The 18,875-nt window shown below is 37.9% G+C and overlaps 3 protein-coding genes across 3 annotated transcripts; all 3 read right to left on the minus strand.

Moving 5' to 3' along the window:
• Nucleotides 1–949: 949 nt before the first annotated feature.
• On the minus strand, nt 950–8,646 carry LOC111602761 (esterase B1-like). Its single transcript, XM_023320019.2, has 4 exons — nt 8,167–8,646; nt 2,905–3,217; nt 1,961–2,845; nt 950–1,634 (listed from the first exon to the last, which is right to left on the minus strand). Exons 1-4 carry the CDS (start codon nt 8,211–8,213, stop codon nt 1,143–1,145), a joined length of 1,737 nt encoding a protein of 578 aa, XP_023175787.2. The 5' UTR covers nt 8,214–8,646; the 3' UTR covers nt 950–1,142.
• A 3,392-nt stretch (nt 8,647–12,038) lies between these two features.
• LOC111602767 (ubiquitin-conjugating enzyme E2-18 kDa) lies at nt 12,039–12,743 on the minus strand. Its single transcript, XM_023320030.2, has one exon. It carries the CDS (start codon nt 12,662–12,664, stop codon nt 12,203–12,205), a length of 462 nt encoding a protein of 153 aa, XP_023175798.1. The 5' UTR covers nt 12,665–12,743; the 3' UTR covers nt 12,039–12,202.
• A 12-nt stretch (nt 12,744–12,755) lies between these two features.
• LOC111602764 (esterase B1) lies at nt 12,756–18,329 on the minus strand. Its single transcript, XM_023320023.2, has 6 exons — nt 18,135–18,329; nt 14,965–15,277; nt 14,755–14,905; nt 14,130–14,693; nt 13,909–14,072; nt 12,756–13,355 (listed from the first exon to the last, which is right to left on the minus strand). Exons 1-6 carry the CDS (start codon nt 18,179–18,181, stop codon nt 12,882–12,884), a joined length of 1,713 nt encoding a protein of 570 aa, XP_023175791.1. The 5' UTR covers nt 18,182–18,329; the 3' UTR covers nt 12,756–12,881.
• Nucleotides 18,330–18,875: the final 546 nt, after the last annotated feature.

Below are 18,875 nucleotides of genomic sequence, written 5' to 3' on the forward strand. Positions count from 1 at the left end.
CCAGGCGGAGGCGAACTGCGTTGAGGACGATTTCGAATGTGTACCCCGTTTGTTGAATTTAAGCCAGACAAAGCGACTTTTTGGGGTGACACACAGGCAACGCAACACAAACAAATTACAAAATGTTGTTACGGTTAAAGCGCTAAGAATCTACAAACAAAAAAAGGCTAATAATTAATCATTTCACGGGGTATCTGGACTTGACAACATGTTTTCAAATTAGAGTTCCAACAGAAAACAATATGTATTGTTAAAAAGAAACATATTTATTTATATTTAATATATATAAATAAATTTAAAAATAAGACAAGATTTTGATTTTTGATTTTTCCTTCTTTTATTTTTTGGATTATTTTCTAAGCTTCTGAAAGAGCCCAGAAAAGTCGTTATGGTCCAACTGTTTTTCTGTATATAGATAGAAATATATATGGATGTGTGTATGTGTGTGTGTGTGCGTGTGAAAGAGAAATGTGTGAGCTTTGGCCTTCCAACAGCTCAAATGTGTGCGTTCAGTGTGTGTTCAGGTGTCTGAAAATGTTAGGAATTTTTAATATAATAAAGCGTTGCATACTTTACGCTTGGTTTTTCCAATTGGTTGGGCTGAAGCAACTTAAGAGTTAAAAACGTTTTGTTCAACAAGTATAAAATGAGGGTTACAGTATATATATATATATATATATATATATATATATAATTTTTTTTATTTTTTAATATATATGTATTCCATTTACTTCTATATTCTTCTTATATTATTTGACATTAAAAAATTCTCAAATTGATGTATATAAATAATTATTTATATGCACAAATTTAAAGCTTAAACATTGATTATTTATTTTATTAGATTTTATGGACTTATGTTTACACTAAAATGCCATTCGATAATAACTCAATCAGAACATAAATAGCCAAAGGACTTTATAAAAAATATGCTCATATTTACAGACACACACGCATGAATGTATCTGAGTGTGAGTGTGTATATAAATATATCTACATATATAATTTATATCTACATTTACATTTGTTGCCAAAGCAAACAGTTTTGCTGTGCATTTAGGGCCAAGCCCAGGGCCATGACTTAAAGCTATAGACGTAAATAAGAGGGGGGCGTGGAGAGCAGATTGTTTGGTCGGATGTTTCTAGTACAATAGTTGCTTGTCGGCGTACATGCTGTCCCAGAGCCACAGCTTTTGCGCTTCGGGCAAGTCAATCACCTTCACATCATGTGAAATATTCAAACACTTGAATACCGCATCCTTTCGGGATATGGGCAGCCAAACGTGTGGACGTGGCTCTCTGTCCCCGTCGGCCTCCTCCTGCGTGAAGAGCGAGATGCTGGGCTTCCCGGTGGCGGCAAAGTGCACCAGCATGGACACCAGACGCTGTATCGTCTTAAACTCGGCCGAGCGAGACTTTAGCTTTTTGGCAGCCGCGTTGTAAAACAAATAGGATAAATCATCGGCATGGCACGTGCCACGCACCTTGCGGCCGCAGGTAATAATTCGCATTATGTTGAAGTGCTCCGAATCAAAATCGAATCGATACAGAAATGTGGGCGCTTGCGGCGCATACCGACTGCGCGACAGCAGAGTGCGATGGATGCCATGCCAGAAATATTTATACGAGCAGAGCTAAAATAAAATTCAATTCATGGATTAAAGCAAGACGTCTTTATGCATATATGTGGAAATAAATATATATTTCACATTTAGGGATTCATTTTGCAGCTACTCTTTGCCTGCTAGAAATATATAATACAGCTTACTTTTAATCTTTATTTCTTTATGCTAAACAAGTCCTCAAATTGATTTATGTTTCTATATTTCTCTAGCTATTCTCAGTACTTTTATATTTTTATATGAATCTATAAAACGTATCTGGCAATATTAACAAATCTAAATTTTTTAGATCATTTTCTTAGATAATTATATGCGATATATTTTCTTTATTTACTTACATCACAGTATTGTAGTAGCGTCTTTCGACTGGGCTCTTTGTCACCAAAGTACAAGGACTTTAGCTTTTTGCCAAAGGCTCGTCGTTGATCCAAGTCGAGGCCGGCGTCCTCGGGCGACAGGTACTCACAGTCGCCTAGATCGCAGAGCAGATCTGGCCATTTGCGCACTTCGGGAAAGACGAGCAGCCCCTCGAAGGAGTTGCCGCCCACGACCAGAGGTATGTCGTTGCCCCAGCAGTTGCGCATCATCTCCAGCGGGTGCTTTGGTATCACACAGTGCTCCGATTCGTATGGCTCGATAGTAGGTGCAAAGCAGAACATTACTTTTCGCTGATGTCGCTCCTCCATGGTGACAATGTCCTCAGCCATGCGCAACATGCTGCTCGCCTTACAGTATCGCAGATGCTTATATATCTCCCGGTCGATCGGCTCGCCTGTGTAGCCAGTGGCTTGGGCTAGGCGATAGGCCCAGTTGTTTTTGGGTGTTACCGCCCACGGGGATAGAGCTGAGCCAGACATGAGCACAGCCTTGTGAAAGAGATTCCGCGTCTGCTCCGTGAGCATCATGTAGTGCGTTGAGGCGCCTCCTGCGCTCTCGCCAAATACGGTTATGTTGTTCGGATCGCCGCCAAAGAACTGGCAATTGCGTTTAACCCAGCGCAGAGCGAGCACCTGATCCTTAAGACCCGCATTGCCGGGCACGTCCAGCTCCGGGTCGTCCAAAGTGAGAAAGCCTAGCACGCCTAGGCGGTAAGATATGGTCACCAGCACCACATGCTCCATCATTATGTAGTCGGGACTGTAAAGATCTCGCGAGGCTTCGCCCATCTGAAAGCCTCCGCCGTAGATCCAGACGAGAACGGGCAGCGGCTTTTGCGGCTTCAACTGGAAGAGAATAGCAATTGAATCTAGGCTTAACTGTAAATAGCCTATGTGTGACTCACCTCTCTGGTATATACGTTTAGGTACAGACAGTCCTCACTGCCCTGCACCTGTTTCAACACCAGATTCACCTGACAGGGCTTTGTGGGCTCTCGCGTGCAGCGTCTCACCTCCGTCCATGGATCCGGCTCGACGGGCGCCTTAAAGCGCAAGTCCCCTATTGGGGGCTTGGCAAAGGGTATGCCCTCGAAGCTGTAGTAGTTAGGGCCATAGATCGAACGCCACCTTACGCCCTTCACCTTGCCATAGACCGTATCGGCAACGACCTTATCGTTGCTCCGCAAATGTTGTTGTTTTGTCTTAAACTTGACATAGCTAGAAGTAAGAGAGATACAAAGGTGAGCACCATTAATGCAATACGAATCCGACAGCTGATTGCACTTCGAGCCAATCAACTTAGATAAGTGTTTGTCTAAACATTCGTCTACTTTGTTTATAAACGTTCAATAGACACGTTGCGCGAGCTCTTAGCTACCTTTGCCCTTTCTTCAGACAAGCAACATACAACAAAATGATTCCACTATGTATTATTTACGCTTTTCCGAGCAGCTAGTGACCTTCAGATGTGCGTTATAAGAAAGAGAAAGCTCTAATGTAAAATATAATATAAACTAAGATCATATCTATTGCATGTATACCTAAAAATCGTAATCGATACTTATAGGTCAGTTACAAATACAAATGAATATATGATATATATATATATATATATATATGAATATATTCAATAAATTAAAGATGAATATGCGAAAGATTCTTAATGTGAATGTATATAATATATAATATTCAATCCAAATCCATTTTTTTACATTAAAAATAACTTCAGAATAAATAACATTATTTTTAGACTTTTACAACAGTGCTCTATCTATTCATTTCGTATTATCTCTGTCTCTCTCTCTCGCACGCGCGCGGCGGCGCGCGCTCGGCGCGCGGGCGCGAGCGGCGCGGCGCGCAGCGCGCGCGCGCGCGGCGCGAGCGCGGCGCAGCGCGGCGCGCGAGCGAGCGCGAGCGCGAGCGAGCGAGAGCGCGGGGCGAGGAGCGCGCGGAGCGCGCGGGGAGCGGCGCGCGAGCGCGGGAGGCGGAGAGGGCGAGCGCGCGCGCGGGCGAGCGAGAGATAGCGCTCGCTAGCGCCGAGGGCTAAGAGAGAGGAGAGAGGAGTGAGAGTAGAGGGCGCGCGAGGCGCGAGCTGGCCAGCGATTTCTCAGCTCAGCTCATCTCTCTAACATCTCCTCTCTCTCCATCTCCTCTCTCCACTCTCCTCTCTCTCCACTCTCCTCTCTCTCCACTCTCCTCTCTCTCTCTCTCTCTCTCTCTCTCTCTTTCTTTTCCTCTTTTCTTCTCTTTTCTTCTCTCTCTCTCTCTTTCTCTCGAAAACACAGTGCAATTTCATTGATAATGAAATACTAAAACCCAACGTCTTATCTATTATCAATGCAGCTTAAAAGCGTCTATAACTATCGCTTGCGATAGCAAACTAATTTCCTAATCAATATAAAAACAATTATCAGCGCAAGGGAAAAGACTCAGTGCAAGCAAGTGAGACACAGTCTTGCGATTTCTGTATTCGATTTCTGTATAGAGAGCACCAGAGAGCAGACACCCCCATTAAATATTTCAAGTGCGTTTCCATTTAGAAACGTGACGCCCAAACGATGCGTGAGTCGATCCACAGCAGGCGGAGGGGCCGCGATATGGATTGCAAATATGGAAATATGAAAAGTTTTTATTCGATCTCAGACAGTATATACGAGCACAAATTATTCGCATAGTATGAGTAACAAATTAATTAGCAGCTGGTGAAGTTCTCCATGCTCTTATATTTTTACAGAGCAAAGTGCAACCTTGAGGGTATTTTCATAATTCCAGTTAAAAACTCTTCCAAGTACTTTGTGTGAATTGTACTACACTTATATACGTCGTGCTAATTGCCAGCATTAATTCTAGAATTTCGCCAGGCTCAAGGTCAGCGTAGGCTATATAAACGAGCTAGTTATAAAGTAACATTTACCAGACTCAAGAACTGGTTATTCCAAGCTGAGCTACATATAACCCCTCATTCATATAACTTTTGTTTTTATGAGCGGTTGAAATCAAATAATCAGATGGTAGACGAGACGCAATATTCCATAACCGGGCCTCATCTGTTTCTGGGTCTGTGCACGATTTGTATGCCGATTGAAATCGCAAAGAAACGTTCACAAAAATCTCTGACATTGACTTTGCATACAAAACTAACCACATAAATTATTTACAGCATGTTAATCAGATGTGCATATAACGTCTATAATATATACTTGAGAATGACCAACAGAAGTGCTTTTGTCAACAGCATTAGTTAGTTAATGCTCGAGCATTTGGAAGGTGTCAAATGTCTATGATTATTAACGAATATTTACAGTTATTTTTGAGATGTTCGAAATGATGAATGCCCTTGTAGAAAAATTAACTTATCACCAGCAAACTAAATGCATAATTAGGCATCTTTTCAGTAAGAGTAGCACCCGCATCTATTTAACATTATAGATTAAATTAGCTTATACATTTACGGGTTAAGCCACGTTAACGAAAATGGCTGAAAACATTATAGAATATATCTCCTCCTCCGCTTCCATTTATGACCCCTCTTAACAGCTTACACAATCAGTGAGACTTAACGAATTGCTTGCAAATGCCTTAATCTGTCAATTAGCTAGCTTTGCCTTATCAGTGTGTGACCTTATTTGAAAATGCATTTAGCAAACATGCCCCAATTAAAATTATTGTTGTGTAATTCAAGCACAAGAAGAAAACCGATCAAAATTCAATCAATATTTCAATTCGTCAATTGGCAGGAAAGCGTTTCAGGTCAATGGCATTTTGGTCCAGCACATTTTATTTTGGCTGCCAAAAATGCGGCTGAACAAATTTGTGGTCATTTATCAAATTCGTGCAGCGATGTGTAAAGTAATGCAAATGCATAAGATGAAAACGCTTGCAATTTCAGCAGCCATTGATGGATTTTATTTCGGCGAAGAACGATTCTAGACACAATACGCCGGACTATAATATTCAATTTATTATTTTATTTGTATTGATAGAAAAATGATTCAGTTTATACTGGTAAAATAATTAAATAAATATATCACAAAATAACGAGCAAATAAATAAAACTAATTTGTACGTTAGAAGTTAGATAAGCTAATAGAATGATTTAGCAAAAACTTGAAGGTTGTTGCCTACTGAATCCGAGTCTAAGTGTTGTAGCGTTTTTTGATTTTGATTTATAACTGCAGTCATTTACATCCCCCTCCATCGATCCACTTTTAGGTAAGAATATCTCGAAAGACTGACGTGATCTGACTATTCTGTTTTCCGTTTCATTAATATTGTTTTATGATGATTTAAGCTTATATGACTTTCAAAATAAATTTAGATATAAAGCAAAAATCTTCCGATTTTCAGTTTTTAAGCTCCATTCCCTGTGTAATAATAAATAATATTAAACGTTTTCTTTTAATTCCTCAACTTTACACCCATTTATTATTCAGTTTACTTCGTTATTATTTATTTATACAAACAATACAAAGCTTAAATATTAAAGTTTAACCATTTAGAAAAACCCCCATTTAAATAAATGTATTATACGATGAAGTAAGGTTTAATTACGCGTTGGGACTAAGTGCTTAAATTAGTTATGCTCGCAGCTTTTTTTGTTTGGTTTTAATTAGACAAATACTTGGAAATATTGTTTAAGTAGCAATTCTTAACTATTTTCTAAGAGTTGCTTCTTGCGAAACAAAAACTTGACTGAGCCACAGAAAAAAATCAGCTGAAGACTTGTTTTTATTTTGTTTTATTTTATGCATCTACGCAAACCGTTTGTTGACTTTTCAAGCTGCTGACATAGTTTGCAGAGCTGGCAGAGTTTTTAAAAAAATAATGCTAAAATAACCCTGACATTTCGTAGCAGTAAGCCAAACGTGTTCTTTACGCATTCCCAGTGTGATCTTGACTTTGGCCACTTAGTCAGAACATTTTCAACTGCTGTTCGATTTCACATTCATTGGCTTAAGTTTCCGTTGATAATAGAATTTTCCGTTTCATATGATAAGCTAACACAACTTTTGATTTATGAAGTGAAATGTTATAAAAGCAATGCGAACAAACCGACTCAGCTAATATCTACAATGAGTCCGTTAACAAAAGCGCCCCTTATCAACCGATTTCATATTGTTAGACGTAGTCTATAATTAATTCGAACATAAAAAAAAACATTAAAATAAGCTACCAGCTGATAAAAACTACCTCGAAAATCGCTGCCAAACGTCCTCAAATTGCGTTTACTCATTCTGACTGGTCGCTGGGAACAAAGTTCACAGTATAGTAAAAGTAGACATGGTGATATTCTTATCAGACAATGTCTGAAGATCAGCCGGATCGTCAAGGTGAATCGTGAGTGCAGACAATGCGGATGCAACTTTATTTAAAAAGACCTCCAGCCGTATATGAACCGGATTCGAGATGCTCGATTAGCCCAGCCTCCTCGGCTGCGGTTGCCACGGTAGGCCAGCTGCTGATAAGCCCAATATTTCAAGCTCTGACGCAGCTGTGGTCGATTTCAACACAATTTATTTTTATAATTCTTTTTTGACAGATTGGCGATAAGCCCTACTTCTGTTACTGAGAAAGGTTCAATCAGCACTTGAACTATTCGATAGACTGTTCATTGAGGCAATCAGATAGTAATATTTATTTGTGCATCGCACGCAAATGTCACAGAGCTCAACTAATTATATAAATCATATCTGAGTGCAAAGTTTTCAATGCTATTTATTAGCGAACACTCATAAAACATAATGACTGTAACCCATTTTAAATTTAAAATATATTAGTTTTTTTATGTATGACTAAATTATTATTTTCCAATACATGACTTTATGCTGTTAAAATTATTTAAAATAATTAATCATTAAAATGCGCCAGTTCTGGTTTATGAATATACTATTTGTAGTTTCATAACTGACTTTCTTATTAATTATTTCTTATTCACGAAAAAACAAAATAATTAATATTCCAACAAATAAAAGAAATTAAATTTTTTGAATAATTGAAATATATTTAAATTTTACTAATACAATTTATTTATTTTGAATAATTTAAGATTTTAAGCTCCTTTTAGATTTTGAAACCAGGAAATATTTCTATTTCAATAGAAAGCTGTGGTGTTGTTTATCGATTATAGATGCACTTGATTTGAAAAATAAATATTTATGGGCACTTACTTTAATGCGATGCGCATCTGATCGGCAATTGCTATATCAAATGACATGTTCTCTTGTGGTTTGGCACCAGCTCAAAATGCAGTGCAATTTGATTCCTTGCTTCTAGGCAATTAGACACACACTCGCACACAAATAGGAAAAACAATCACAGTAAATATCAACGCGACAGGTCAAATTGTTTTAAGTGGTAAATGGCAAGTGGCATATAAAAAATTAAACGCCCACGCGGCGTATGCGCAACGTGCCCTTTTCGCAGGCTTTCGCTAGGAATGCCTGATTGATTTTTCGTTTTATTTTTTTATAAACTTTTAATTTGATATTTGATTGAAATTAGCATTTATACAGATTTTCTCAGCTGCAACTCGGCGTTCTCTTGTTCTCTTTTAATTAAATGTGCTGCGCTTCATTGATGCTGATTGATTGAATGCCGGCTTTGGGGCCTCGGGCTCGACTTGCGTTTTACTCAGGGGCTGCGCGTCTACTGAAGCATTTGAAGTAGGCGCTGTCTAAGTTTAGTGGTCGAGCGCTCGAGCGTCGAGCGCTCGGACGTACGTACGTATCGCACGCACACACACCAGCGCAATTTTTACACTCATTTAGTCTGGCCGTACATATGAGTGATATTCTGTGTGTATGTTTATGTGCGTGTGTGTGTGAGTGTGCGCTGCCTGGTTTCGCACTCAAATGCCCATGGCATTGTCTGCTCGAGTGAGTTCGCTTGCTGTCTCTGCTGGGCGCCGTTGTTTTGTTTAAACGTTATCGTTCTTGTTGTTGCCTTTGTTTATTGTTTATAGCATGTGCACACACACACTCAGCAACAACAAAACACGCACACACAGCAGCCGGAGTACACAGAATAGTTTTCACTGCACTTGTCTTTTTGTTGATGATTTGTTTGACTTTTGGTTTTAAAGTTATTTTATTTTGCTTATGCACATATTTCACTTTGTTTGTCACACAGGGCGTATGTGCAACAATTTGTAGTACAATGTTTTCGGAGCGGGCGGCATGTTAATCAACAGTTTCCGACAAGTTTGGAGCTCAAAATGTGTGCTGAAATAATATATTTAAGCTATATTATTTTTATAAAACTGATATGAGTGACATTCTAAAGCTCTTACTTAAATAAAAATACTTTCAATATATTTATAAACTTTAATGAAGCAAGTGCGTTCACATAGAAACTCTATTAAGTCACCATTCACTAATTTTAGCATAGTTCTTAATCCCTCAATGAGCTAAAGAGTAGATTATCTGCCAGGATTAGGTGCACAGCAATGAACGTAGTTTCTCTCACGCAACTTGAGTGTATTTTAAGTATCAAATACTCAATTTTGTGGCTTCCGTCTCATTTTGCACTCAATTGAAAACTGTTGCATGCTTTAATTGTAATAATAGGATATTGGGGTACATATAAGTGTGCGATAAACCTGATCATTAGTGAAGGCAATTACTGTTATTAAAACAGTCAACTCATTTCGATTAGTTCATTCAATAGAAGTCCATATAATTAATATAATAAAGAGCCTATCAAGCAATATATATTTCATATTCAATCTATGATTGGCAGTTAGATGAAATGGAATATAGATGTAGTTCATAAGCGAATGAATGTTGACTTTAAGCTTCTTGTCGATACTCAACTTAATATTTGAAAAGTGGACTTTCATATAATTAAATTTAAAATTAAGTTGATTCTAATCAAATTAACGTATGTGTTAACTGATAGTTTGATGAGTGCTTTTATAATCGTGATAAAACAAAGTCAATAAAACTGTTGCGGTCAATCAATTATTACAAATGTAGTTAAGGGCTAAAATTAGTTGTTTACCCAACATTTAAAAACTATCAATGCAAACAACTATTCAGATTTTAATATTAAATAAGTATTTAAGTCCATATTTAACTTATTATTATTACATGAACACTGATTCAAGGCCCAACTTGTTTTCAACAATTTAAATCCATTTATACAGCAAATTACATACCTGTTGTAAAGTACGATATCGTCACGCTACATATACAAATGCAAGGCAGATTGTGAAATATAATTCAATTACAAGAGAACACCATATTGCGCCCTTTGGGTGAGTTTCATTAAGTTAGATACTAATACTAATACTAATACTAAAACTAATACTAATACTAATACTAATACTAATACTAATACTAATACTTATACTAATACTAATACTAATACTAATACTAATACTAATACTAATACTAATACTAATACTAATACTAATACTAATACTAATACTAATACTAATACTAATACTAATACTAATACTAATACTAATACTAATACTAATACTAATACTAATACTAATACTAATACTAATACTAATACTAATACTAATACTAATACTAATACTAATACTAATACTAATACTAATACTAATACTAATACTAATACTAATACTAATACTAATACTAATACTAATACTAATACTAATACTAATACTAATACTAATACTAATACTAATACTAATACTAATACTAATACTAATACTAATACTAATACTAATACTAATACTAATACGAAGACGAAGACTAGACGAAGACGAAGACGAAGACGAGACGAAGACGAAGACGAAGACGAAGACGAAGGACGAAGACGAAGACGAAGACGAAGACGAAGACGAAGACGAAGACGAAGACGAAGACGAGACGAAGACGAAGACGAAGACGAAGACGAGAGCGAGACCGAAGACGAAGACGAAGACGAAGACGAAGACGAAGACGAAGGCCGAAGACGAAGACGAAGACGAAGACGAAGACGAAGACGAAGAATCGAAGACGAAGACGAAGACGAAGACGAAGACGAGACGAAGACGAAGACGAAGACGAAGACGAAGACGAAGACGAAGACGAAGACGAAGACGAAGACGAAGACGAAGAGAAGACGAAGACGAAGACGAAGACGAAGACGAGAGAAGACGAAGACGGAAGACGAAGGACGAAGACGAGACGAAGACGAAGACGAAGACGAAGACGAAGACGAAGACGAAGACGAAGACGAAGACGAAGACGAAGACAATACTAATACTAATACTAATACTAATACTAATACTAATACTATACTAATACTAATACTAATACTAATACTAATACTAATACTAATACTAATACTAATACTAATACTAATACTAATACTAATACTAATACTAATACTAATACTAATACTAATACTAATACTAATACTAATACTAATACTAATACTAATACTAATACTAATACTAATACTAATACTATACTAATACTAATACTAATACTAATACTAATACTAATACTAATACTAATACTAATACTAATACTAATACTAATACTAATACTAATACTAATACTAATACTAATACTAATACTATACTAATACTAAGACTAATAACTAATACTAATACTAATACTATCTAATACTAATACTAATACTAATACTAATACTAATACTAATACTAATACTAATACTAATACTAATACTAATACTAATACTAATACTAATACCAGTACTAATACTAATACTAAGAGTAATAATACAATAGTTATTTTTAGATTCATACTATTATATTTATTAACATCCAATTAATCAAGTCACCAGGTAATTTAAAATAATTAAACTACTTAATATCAGCCATAGATAACCTTTAAGCGTGCTATTAAATGCATGTTACTCTCAATGGCAGATGCTGTGGCAAGCAGAGAAGTCGACAATTGCCAGAGTTCCAGTCTGTAGAGTGTAAATTATGTAATAGATATTATATATGTAGTTCAGTTGGCCGGCTCTTGGTATATAAATAAACAGTGGGACTCAGGTAAATGCTTAACCAATGCATTGTTAGATAACTCGAGCTAGATCCAAATAATAGCTCAGACAGTATTTATAGGGTTCAGTGCGTCAAGTAACTTGTAAATTTAATTGAATCTCAAACAAAAGACAGTAATAAGTATTTTTTAAGACTATATATATATATAGAATTTTGTATAAACGAAAAGTGGGTATGTCGTTCAGTGGTAGCCTCGGTGTGGCCTATATTTCTACTCATTGAGGGCGCTTCTCGGCATTCTTTTTGGTGAATTCCTCCGCGGACTTCATAAACTTTTTATGATCTTTGACAAACTCCTCGGCCAAATCGGAGCGCAACGGATGCTCTGGTTGGGGATTATGGACAATGTCGATGAGCGCCTGAAATACCTGCTCAGTGCGCGTTGTTGGCTTCCAGTTGTCCGCCGTTATTATGGACAGACACACCTGGCCCTTTTCATCGACATTGGGATGATAGATTTGAGTCTTGAACAGTATTCTCGGTGGCATGAACGGATACTGGTCAGGAAAGCTAACCTCGATGCGAAATGCACCCTTGTTGTATGGCGCCTTTTCCGGCACCAACAGCCCGGTCCACAGCAGCAATGATTCATCTGAAGCTTCCACATTGCGCAGGACCTTCGACTTGGCGGCCGTAATATCGCTAAGTTCGCGACTCAAACGATGTGACGCGGACATAGTTTAAATTTTTTTTGTTTATTTTTTCGTGAGCTATACAATTTCTAAATGCAAATAATTTTGGGGTATATTGTTGAGAGAATTTTGAAAGCCTATATTGTGTTTTTCTATTTTATTATTACAACAATCCACCAATTGTTTATTTACTTTATCTCAATATAGTTTGGTTTATGTACAAATTGATATATAATTATTAATTAATTAAAGGATTTCTCAATTAAAATAACAGCTCTTTGTTATCATCGAAGAGACTCTCCCAGATCTTTAGCTTCGGCCATTCGGGCAGCTCTATAAACTTCAATTCATCGTTTATATTTAGGCATTTTATACTCTCGTCGCTTTTACGCACTGGATCCCAGGTAATCATGTCCATGCCGTTGATCTCCGAGCTGTAGGGATTGCCTGTCGTCGCAAACTGCGTCCAGATACCCACCGTGCGCTCAATGTTGCGGTACTCGCGGCTCTCTTTTGACAAGCGACGGGCCAGAAGACTGCTGAACTGATAAGTCAGATCATCCGCATGACTGACGCCCTTGACGCCACGTCCAAAACGCATAATGCGATAGGGGTATATCAACTCCTCCGAATCAAAATCGTAGCGATAGAAGTAAACTGGCGAGCCAGCGGCATAGGCGTGTCGCGAGCGGACCACACGCAGCGCAGGAAAGACAAAGTAGAAAATGGAGCAGAGCTGTGGGGAAGGGAGAGAAAGGGAGATGAAAAAATCAAAGAACGCATCTGTCTATGAATTCTTGCATCGTTTAATCAGTCATTCAATCATACCGTCAGTAGGTTTGTCGGTCAGACAATCAGGGAGTACTTCGACCGGTCGGACAATCATTGTATCAATCTATCAACCGGTCAATCACTAATCTCTGTCAGTCATACAACCAATCAGAACTTATATTGGTCATTCAATTAGTCAACTAATGAAAAGATTTCAATCAATCAACTGATCAACCAGTCAATAATAAATAAATATTTTATTCAGTCACTCAATCAGTCTTAATCATTCAACCAAGCAATAAGTCAATCAGTCAGTCAGTTAAGAACAAATTCACTGAATCAACCAATTAATCTCAAACATTCAATCAATCAGTTGATAAGTAAATTATTCAATCATTCAAGCAATACTTCTATCGTTTCTTAGCTATACCGTTAATTACCCAGTCAATCGGATGAATTTCGTACTGAGTCAATCAAATTGATTGCGAAAAGTATATACATTTTGGACATCAACTTACGTCCATGTAATTATCAGGTGTTGCCTTCTCGCCAGTTAAATGGGCACTGCGTATCTTCTGACCCCAGCTGCTAACCTTGTCGCGGTTGATCGCTGAGAGCTCACGTGGAACGAAGGCCGTGCCGGATTCCACCTGCTGAACCACCTGGGGCATCAATTTGATCTCTGAAGAGACGAATTTTGGACTGGTTTTTATTGAGGCTATTAATCACACACACTCACCAGGTACCCAGAGCAGTCCTTCATACGAGGTGTTGCCTATCAACATGGGTATCGAGTTGCTCCAAGCGGTCTTCATCATATCAAGCGGATGCTTTGGCAGCACGCACTCGGGCGTTGCATATGGCTCCAGTGCGGGTCCAAAGGCAAACATCACCTTATTGGCATGGTCCTCGGGCGTTAGCACTTGCTCCTCCACTCGTATCAAATCCCTAGCGCGCACTGTTTGCAGAAACTGCAGCACATCCTTGTCATTGTCCTCGCCTTTGTAGCCCGCCAGCTTGGCAATCGAAAAGGCGCGAGACGTAATGTCGCCATTGAAGGCCCAAGGTGCCACAGCACTGCCCGACTGCAGAATGCCACGATGGAAGAGTCCTTGTGTTTGATCCGTCAGCATCATGTAGTGGGTGGAGGCCGCTCCAGCACTCTCGCCAAAGACCGTTATGCAATCGGGATCGCCACCAAAGCTGGCGCAATTGTTCTTAATCCATTTCAGAGCCATCACCTGATCCTTGAGACCCGCATTGCCAGGCACATTCAAGCCCGGCGTCTTCAGGCTGAGGAAGCCTGCAAGTAATAGATTAGAATGGGACCAAATAAGAATCGGAGATTCAATTTCTCAACTTACCCAGGGCACCCAAGCGATACTGTATGGTGACCAGAACGACATCTTCCTTGATGAAGTAGTCCGGGCCGTACCAATCACGATTAGCCTCACCAATGATGAAGCCACCGCCATGTATCCAGACCATAACAGGGCGTGGCTTAGCGGGACTCAGCTGCTTGACAAAGTGCATTGGAGAAACTCTAACTCTCAAAATTCTTATATCACACTCACATTATTCGTATAGACATTCAGATAAAGGCAATCCTCGGAGCCCTCGACTTTGTCGAACACGAATTGCACCTGTACTGCCATGTCCTTGGCTTGCGTACAGTCCCTGACGCCCTCCCAGGGTGTGGGTCGTTGCGGCGCACGGAAGCGCAGCTCCCCAACAGGCGGCTGGGCATAGGGTATGCCCTCAAAGCTAAAATAAGGCAGATCGTAGATGGACAAGCGCTTAACTCCCCGCACTTTGCCATATTCCGTGTCGGTGATGACCGACTCATTTGTGGTCAGGCGATATTGTTGGATTTTATGCTCGATGGTTCTGTAAATATGAAAATTTACATAATAATACAAGAGTGCGTGTGTAGTATATATTTGCATGTATGTATAAACATAGTTCATTTGATAATTTGCTCGCCCCTGAGCTTAATTATAATACCCTGTACGCATTAAAAAATTAAATGGTGTATTTTGAAATGTGCTAATAAATGAATTTATATTAATATATTTGCATATTTTCTGCAGAGCCAGAGACGGCGTCTATTACACAGTCGAGCAAATATTTATTTATTTAAAATTGACAGATGCAAATAAGATTTCCATTTACAAGTAGTTGCAAAGGGTATTTGATGCTCGGCACCCCAAACTCAATTACTATTTCGCACTTTTAATGTGCCTACAGGGCCCCTTGCCTTTAGCACTCTTATTTGCTTTAATTAGCATTAAATTGAAATTATTTTGCTGCTGCGGCTGCTGTGGCTGCTTTTGTCGCTATTTACCATACCGTCAGCCCATCAACTATACAACGGCCTTCGCTTCAGCTTCTGCTGCTGGAGCTAACTGGAGCATTGGCATGCACATCCCGTTAACCGGGCACGTCTGTCAGTGATAAATGAACACCGGCTGACAAGCCAACTGCTCGGTCACGCTGCAATGCACTCAACTGCCACTGGACACTGGGCGTGTCCCCCATCCCCTCTGCCCTAGGTGGCTATCCAGCAAGAGTAGCTCTCAAATCCGAGCACACACTTCAGGCTGAACTTTGTGTCGTCGAGTAGCTCTCGGTTATCAGCGGGACACGAAACGTATAAAGAGACGTGGCCCGAGATAAGGCGGCAGCATCTACTGCCTACGTATGGAGTGTCAAGTTTATTTATATAACGATTGTAAAGTAATTGTACTTATCACGCGGGGCATATGCTCTATGCTCTTATAATATATATGACTCTTAATGCGATTATTGTGTGTCTATTATTGGAACAATTATCATTCAAAACAAACACCGAAACGCGTCTACACTGAACCTTTTTTAAATTGAGGTCTCTCTCTTATGTGAAAGAGATAACTGCAAGACTAGAGCGACAATCAAAACTAACTTCTCATCATTTTTGTTAGCTTTGTCCATTTTAAAATATATATTTTATATACTCTTTATTAAAATATAAATATATATATATTTTATATATACTCTTTAATTAAAATACAGTCATTTATTAAGATAATTCCGGGCATAGTGTTTCTATATTTATATATTCTAAATGTCGCTCTGTTCATCTACCGAACGCGACCTTGAAACTTACAGGATGAAGAGACTTCAAAATGTTCATGAAGCTCGCATAGCACGTCTAACTAAAGTTTCTTTCAATTTATCGATAGCATCTGTGCTCTTTCATAAGACATCAATATATTTGATATTAACATTCAGTCGAAGTACAAAAACAGCAACTCAATACGGGCTTCAGGGTATCACCTTCTTAAGTAGAATTATATATATCAAAGTATCCTCATTTCGAATTATATATATCAAAGTATTCAAAGGCCTTATGAAGGTATTTACATCGCCTGCGTACTTTAAGCTTCCATATCTAAGTATAAAGTATTATATAAATGCACTTGCTGCACAGCAATTAAATTAAATTGCACTTATTAAGTAAATAAAATTACTAACGTTTATTCAATAAGCGATTCGTTGCTGTAAGGCTAATTGAATAATTATCTACGATGCACTTTACAATTTGAACTTGAGAATAAATAATATATAATATGCTACATATAATTGTAATGTGAGAATGGACTGGGAAGGGTGCATGTCAGCCATGACGGCTTCTAAGGCGGGGGCGATAAGCCTCGTAATATCATATTCAATGCGCATATCGAGCCACATCCCATTGAAACTCAACGCCTTTGGCATATTTAGCGAAAACTTCTAATAATACATCGAATGTAAATATCAAATATAATAAAGTATAAGCAACAGAAGCTCACACAACATTCAACTGTGTCAACAAATTGTGTTTATACATATCTATGTATCTTCTGTGGCCAACTGTGCGTTAATGACAGGCCGTAAATACAAAATATGTTACTCATTAAACTGATTAAGCGATTAATTTGCGAACGTATGAAATAATTGAGAGGGTATAAATTAAGGGATTATGTGACATTTTAATGGTAAACATAAAAACTTTATTGATTTACTATAAAACTGCATTTTATCTGTGGCAACAAAGCGTCAACTTTTTGTGTGAAATATGATATCTTAGGCTTTCCATAAAGCGAAACACTATTAATTTATTAGCCAACAATTTTACTGCAATTTATCACTTTTAGTATATATATATATATATATATATATATATGCAAATATATATATGTATATATATAAAGATATATGCTTATCTTAATTACATTTTATAAAAAAAATCCAGCCTAAACAGATGAAAGTCACAAAGATGATAAATGGGTATAGCCGCCTAATTTGCTGGTCTATGAATATTATCGTTATGACTGCCTAGAAACAACAAAAGTTTTCTTTTAAAAGCTTTCTATATCATCTATTTATGTATTCTGCTAATTCCTTATGTAAATAAACCTCTTGCACATAAGTAAATAAATAAAGCTAGCTTGTACGAGTATTTAGTATTTGAAGAGTACTTTGTCATGGTGAAATAAACCTGATAGAGCAGCAGTTTTTATATAGGTTTACATATATTTATTGGTAATCAAGGTGCTGGCATCATATTGCACAGAAATAAATGTTGACACGTTCAACAAAAATGTTGATTGATTCAGACGAATAAGTTAATGAGATAATGAATAGAACTGAACGATCGAAATAGTTGCTCTATAACAATGAAATAAATGAATGTAGATTAATTGTGGGTCACAATCGCACTCACTTCAAACGCCAACGCAGCCGCTCGACAAAGCCGACGTTTTTGTTCATCTTCAAAAATCAGAAACACAAACGATATGAGCTATATATGTATGTCTATATATATATGTACGTATATATATATATATATCTATATAAAAATATTTGTATTAGTTCTTTGCTCAATTCCGTTTCCACCGATCGCTTGGACTGTAGCGCGCCAGCACCAAACTGAAACTGAAATTAACAATATTTTTTTATTCCATATTGAGTTCAGTTGTTGACGCGAACAAAACAAGCGAGAAGCGAACCAAAGAGATATATGCACATACACATTCATATGCGTATAAGTATATACCAAGTAGAATAAAGCAAATAACAGAATAAAAACAGTACAAAACATAGAGAAAATACATTACACAATAAAAAATAGCAAAAACAAAACTAAAAGTGTTTTGTTTTCAAGTGCACAGATACAGAGAAGCAGCGAGAGCTATAGCTGGAGCTGGTGCTGGTGCTGGTGCTGGTGCTGGTGCTGGTGCTGTGGTCAACGTGGGCGGGTGGCAAAGTGGGGCTGGGGCCACTTGTAAAACAACTGTATAATTAATCAATTGATTTACCAATTGGTGCCAAAGCGAGCCACACAGTCAAATATAGTTTTAGCAACTTTTTCATCACCTGTAAAGAACACACAATTCGAAAAAAATTAAAATTCTCAGCTGAACTAACGCAAATGCCGGTCGACCCATGCCCCGCTCGCCCCGGT

The sequence above is a fragment of the Drosophila hydei genome, unplaced genomic scaffold (genome assembly GCF_003285905.1).
Source record: "Drosophila hydei strain 15085-1641.00,03,60 unplaced genomic scaffold, DhydRS2 tig00008147-arrow-arrow-pilon, whole genome shotgun sequence".
Taxonomy (NCBI): Eukaryota; Metazoa; Arthropoda; class Insecta; order Diptera; family Drosophilidae; genus Drosophila; species Drosophila hydei.

What these genes read in the sequence shown, in the direction of transcription:
- LOC111602761 (XM_023320019.2), bottom strand. Translation starts at nt 8,213, where the DNA reads ATGTCATTTGATATAGCAATTGCCGATCAGATGCGCATCGCATTAAA. An exon ending in CAGATGCGCATCGCATTAAA is followed by an intron (nt 3,218 to 8,166) that starts GTAAGTGCCCAT and finishes TCTTACTTCTAG; the next exon opens with CTATGTCAAGTTTAAGACAA. An exon ending in TAAACGTATATACCAGAGAG is followed by an intron (nt 2,846 to 2,904) that starts GTGAGTCACACA and finishes ATTCTCTTCCAG; the next exon opens with TTGAAGCCGCAAAAGCCGCT.
- LOC111602767 (XM_023320030.2), bottom strand. Translation starts at nt 12,664, where the DNA reads ATGTCCGCGTCACATCGTTTGAGTCGCGAACTTAGCGATATTACGGCC.
- LOC111602764 (XM_023320023.2), bottom strand. Translation starts at nt 18,181, where the DNA reads ATGAACAAAAACGTCGGCTTTGTCGAGCGGCTGCGTTGGCGTTTGAA. An exon ending in AGGACTGCTCTGGGTACCTG is followed by an intron (nt 14,073 to 14,129) that starts GTGAGTGTGTGT and finishes TCGTCTCTTCAG; the next exon opens with AGATCAAATTGATGCCCCAG. An exon ending in CACCTGATAATTACATGGAC is followed by an intron (nt 13,356 to 13,908) that starts GTAAGTTGATGT and finishes CCTTCCCCACAG; the next exon opens with CTCTGCTCCATTTTCTACTT.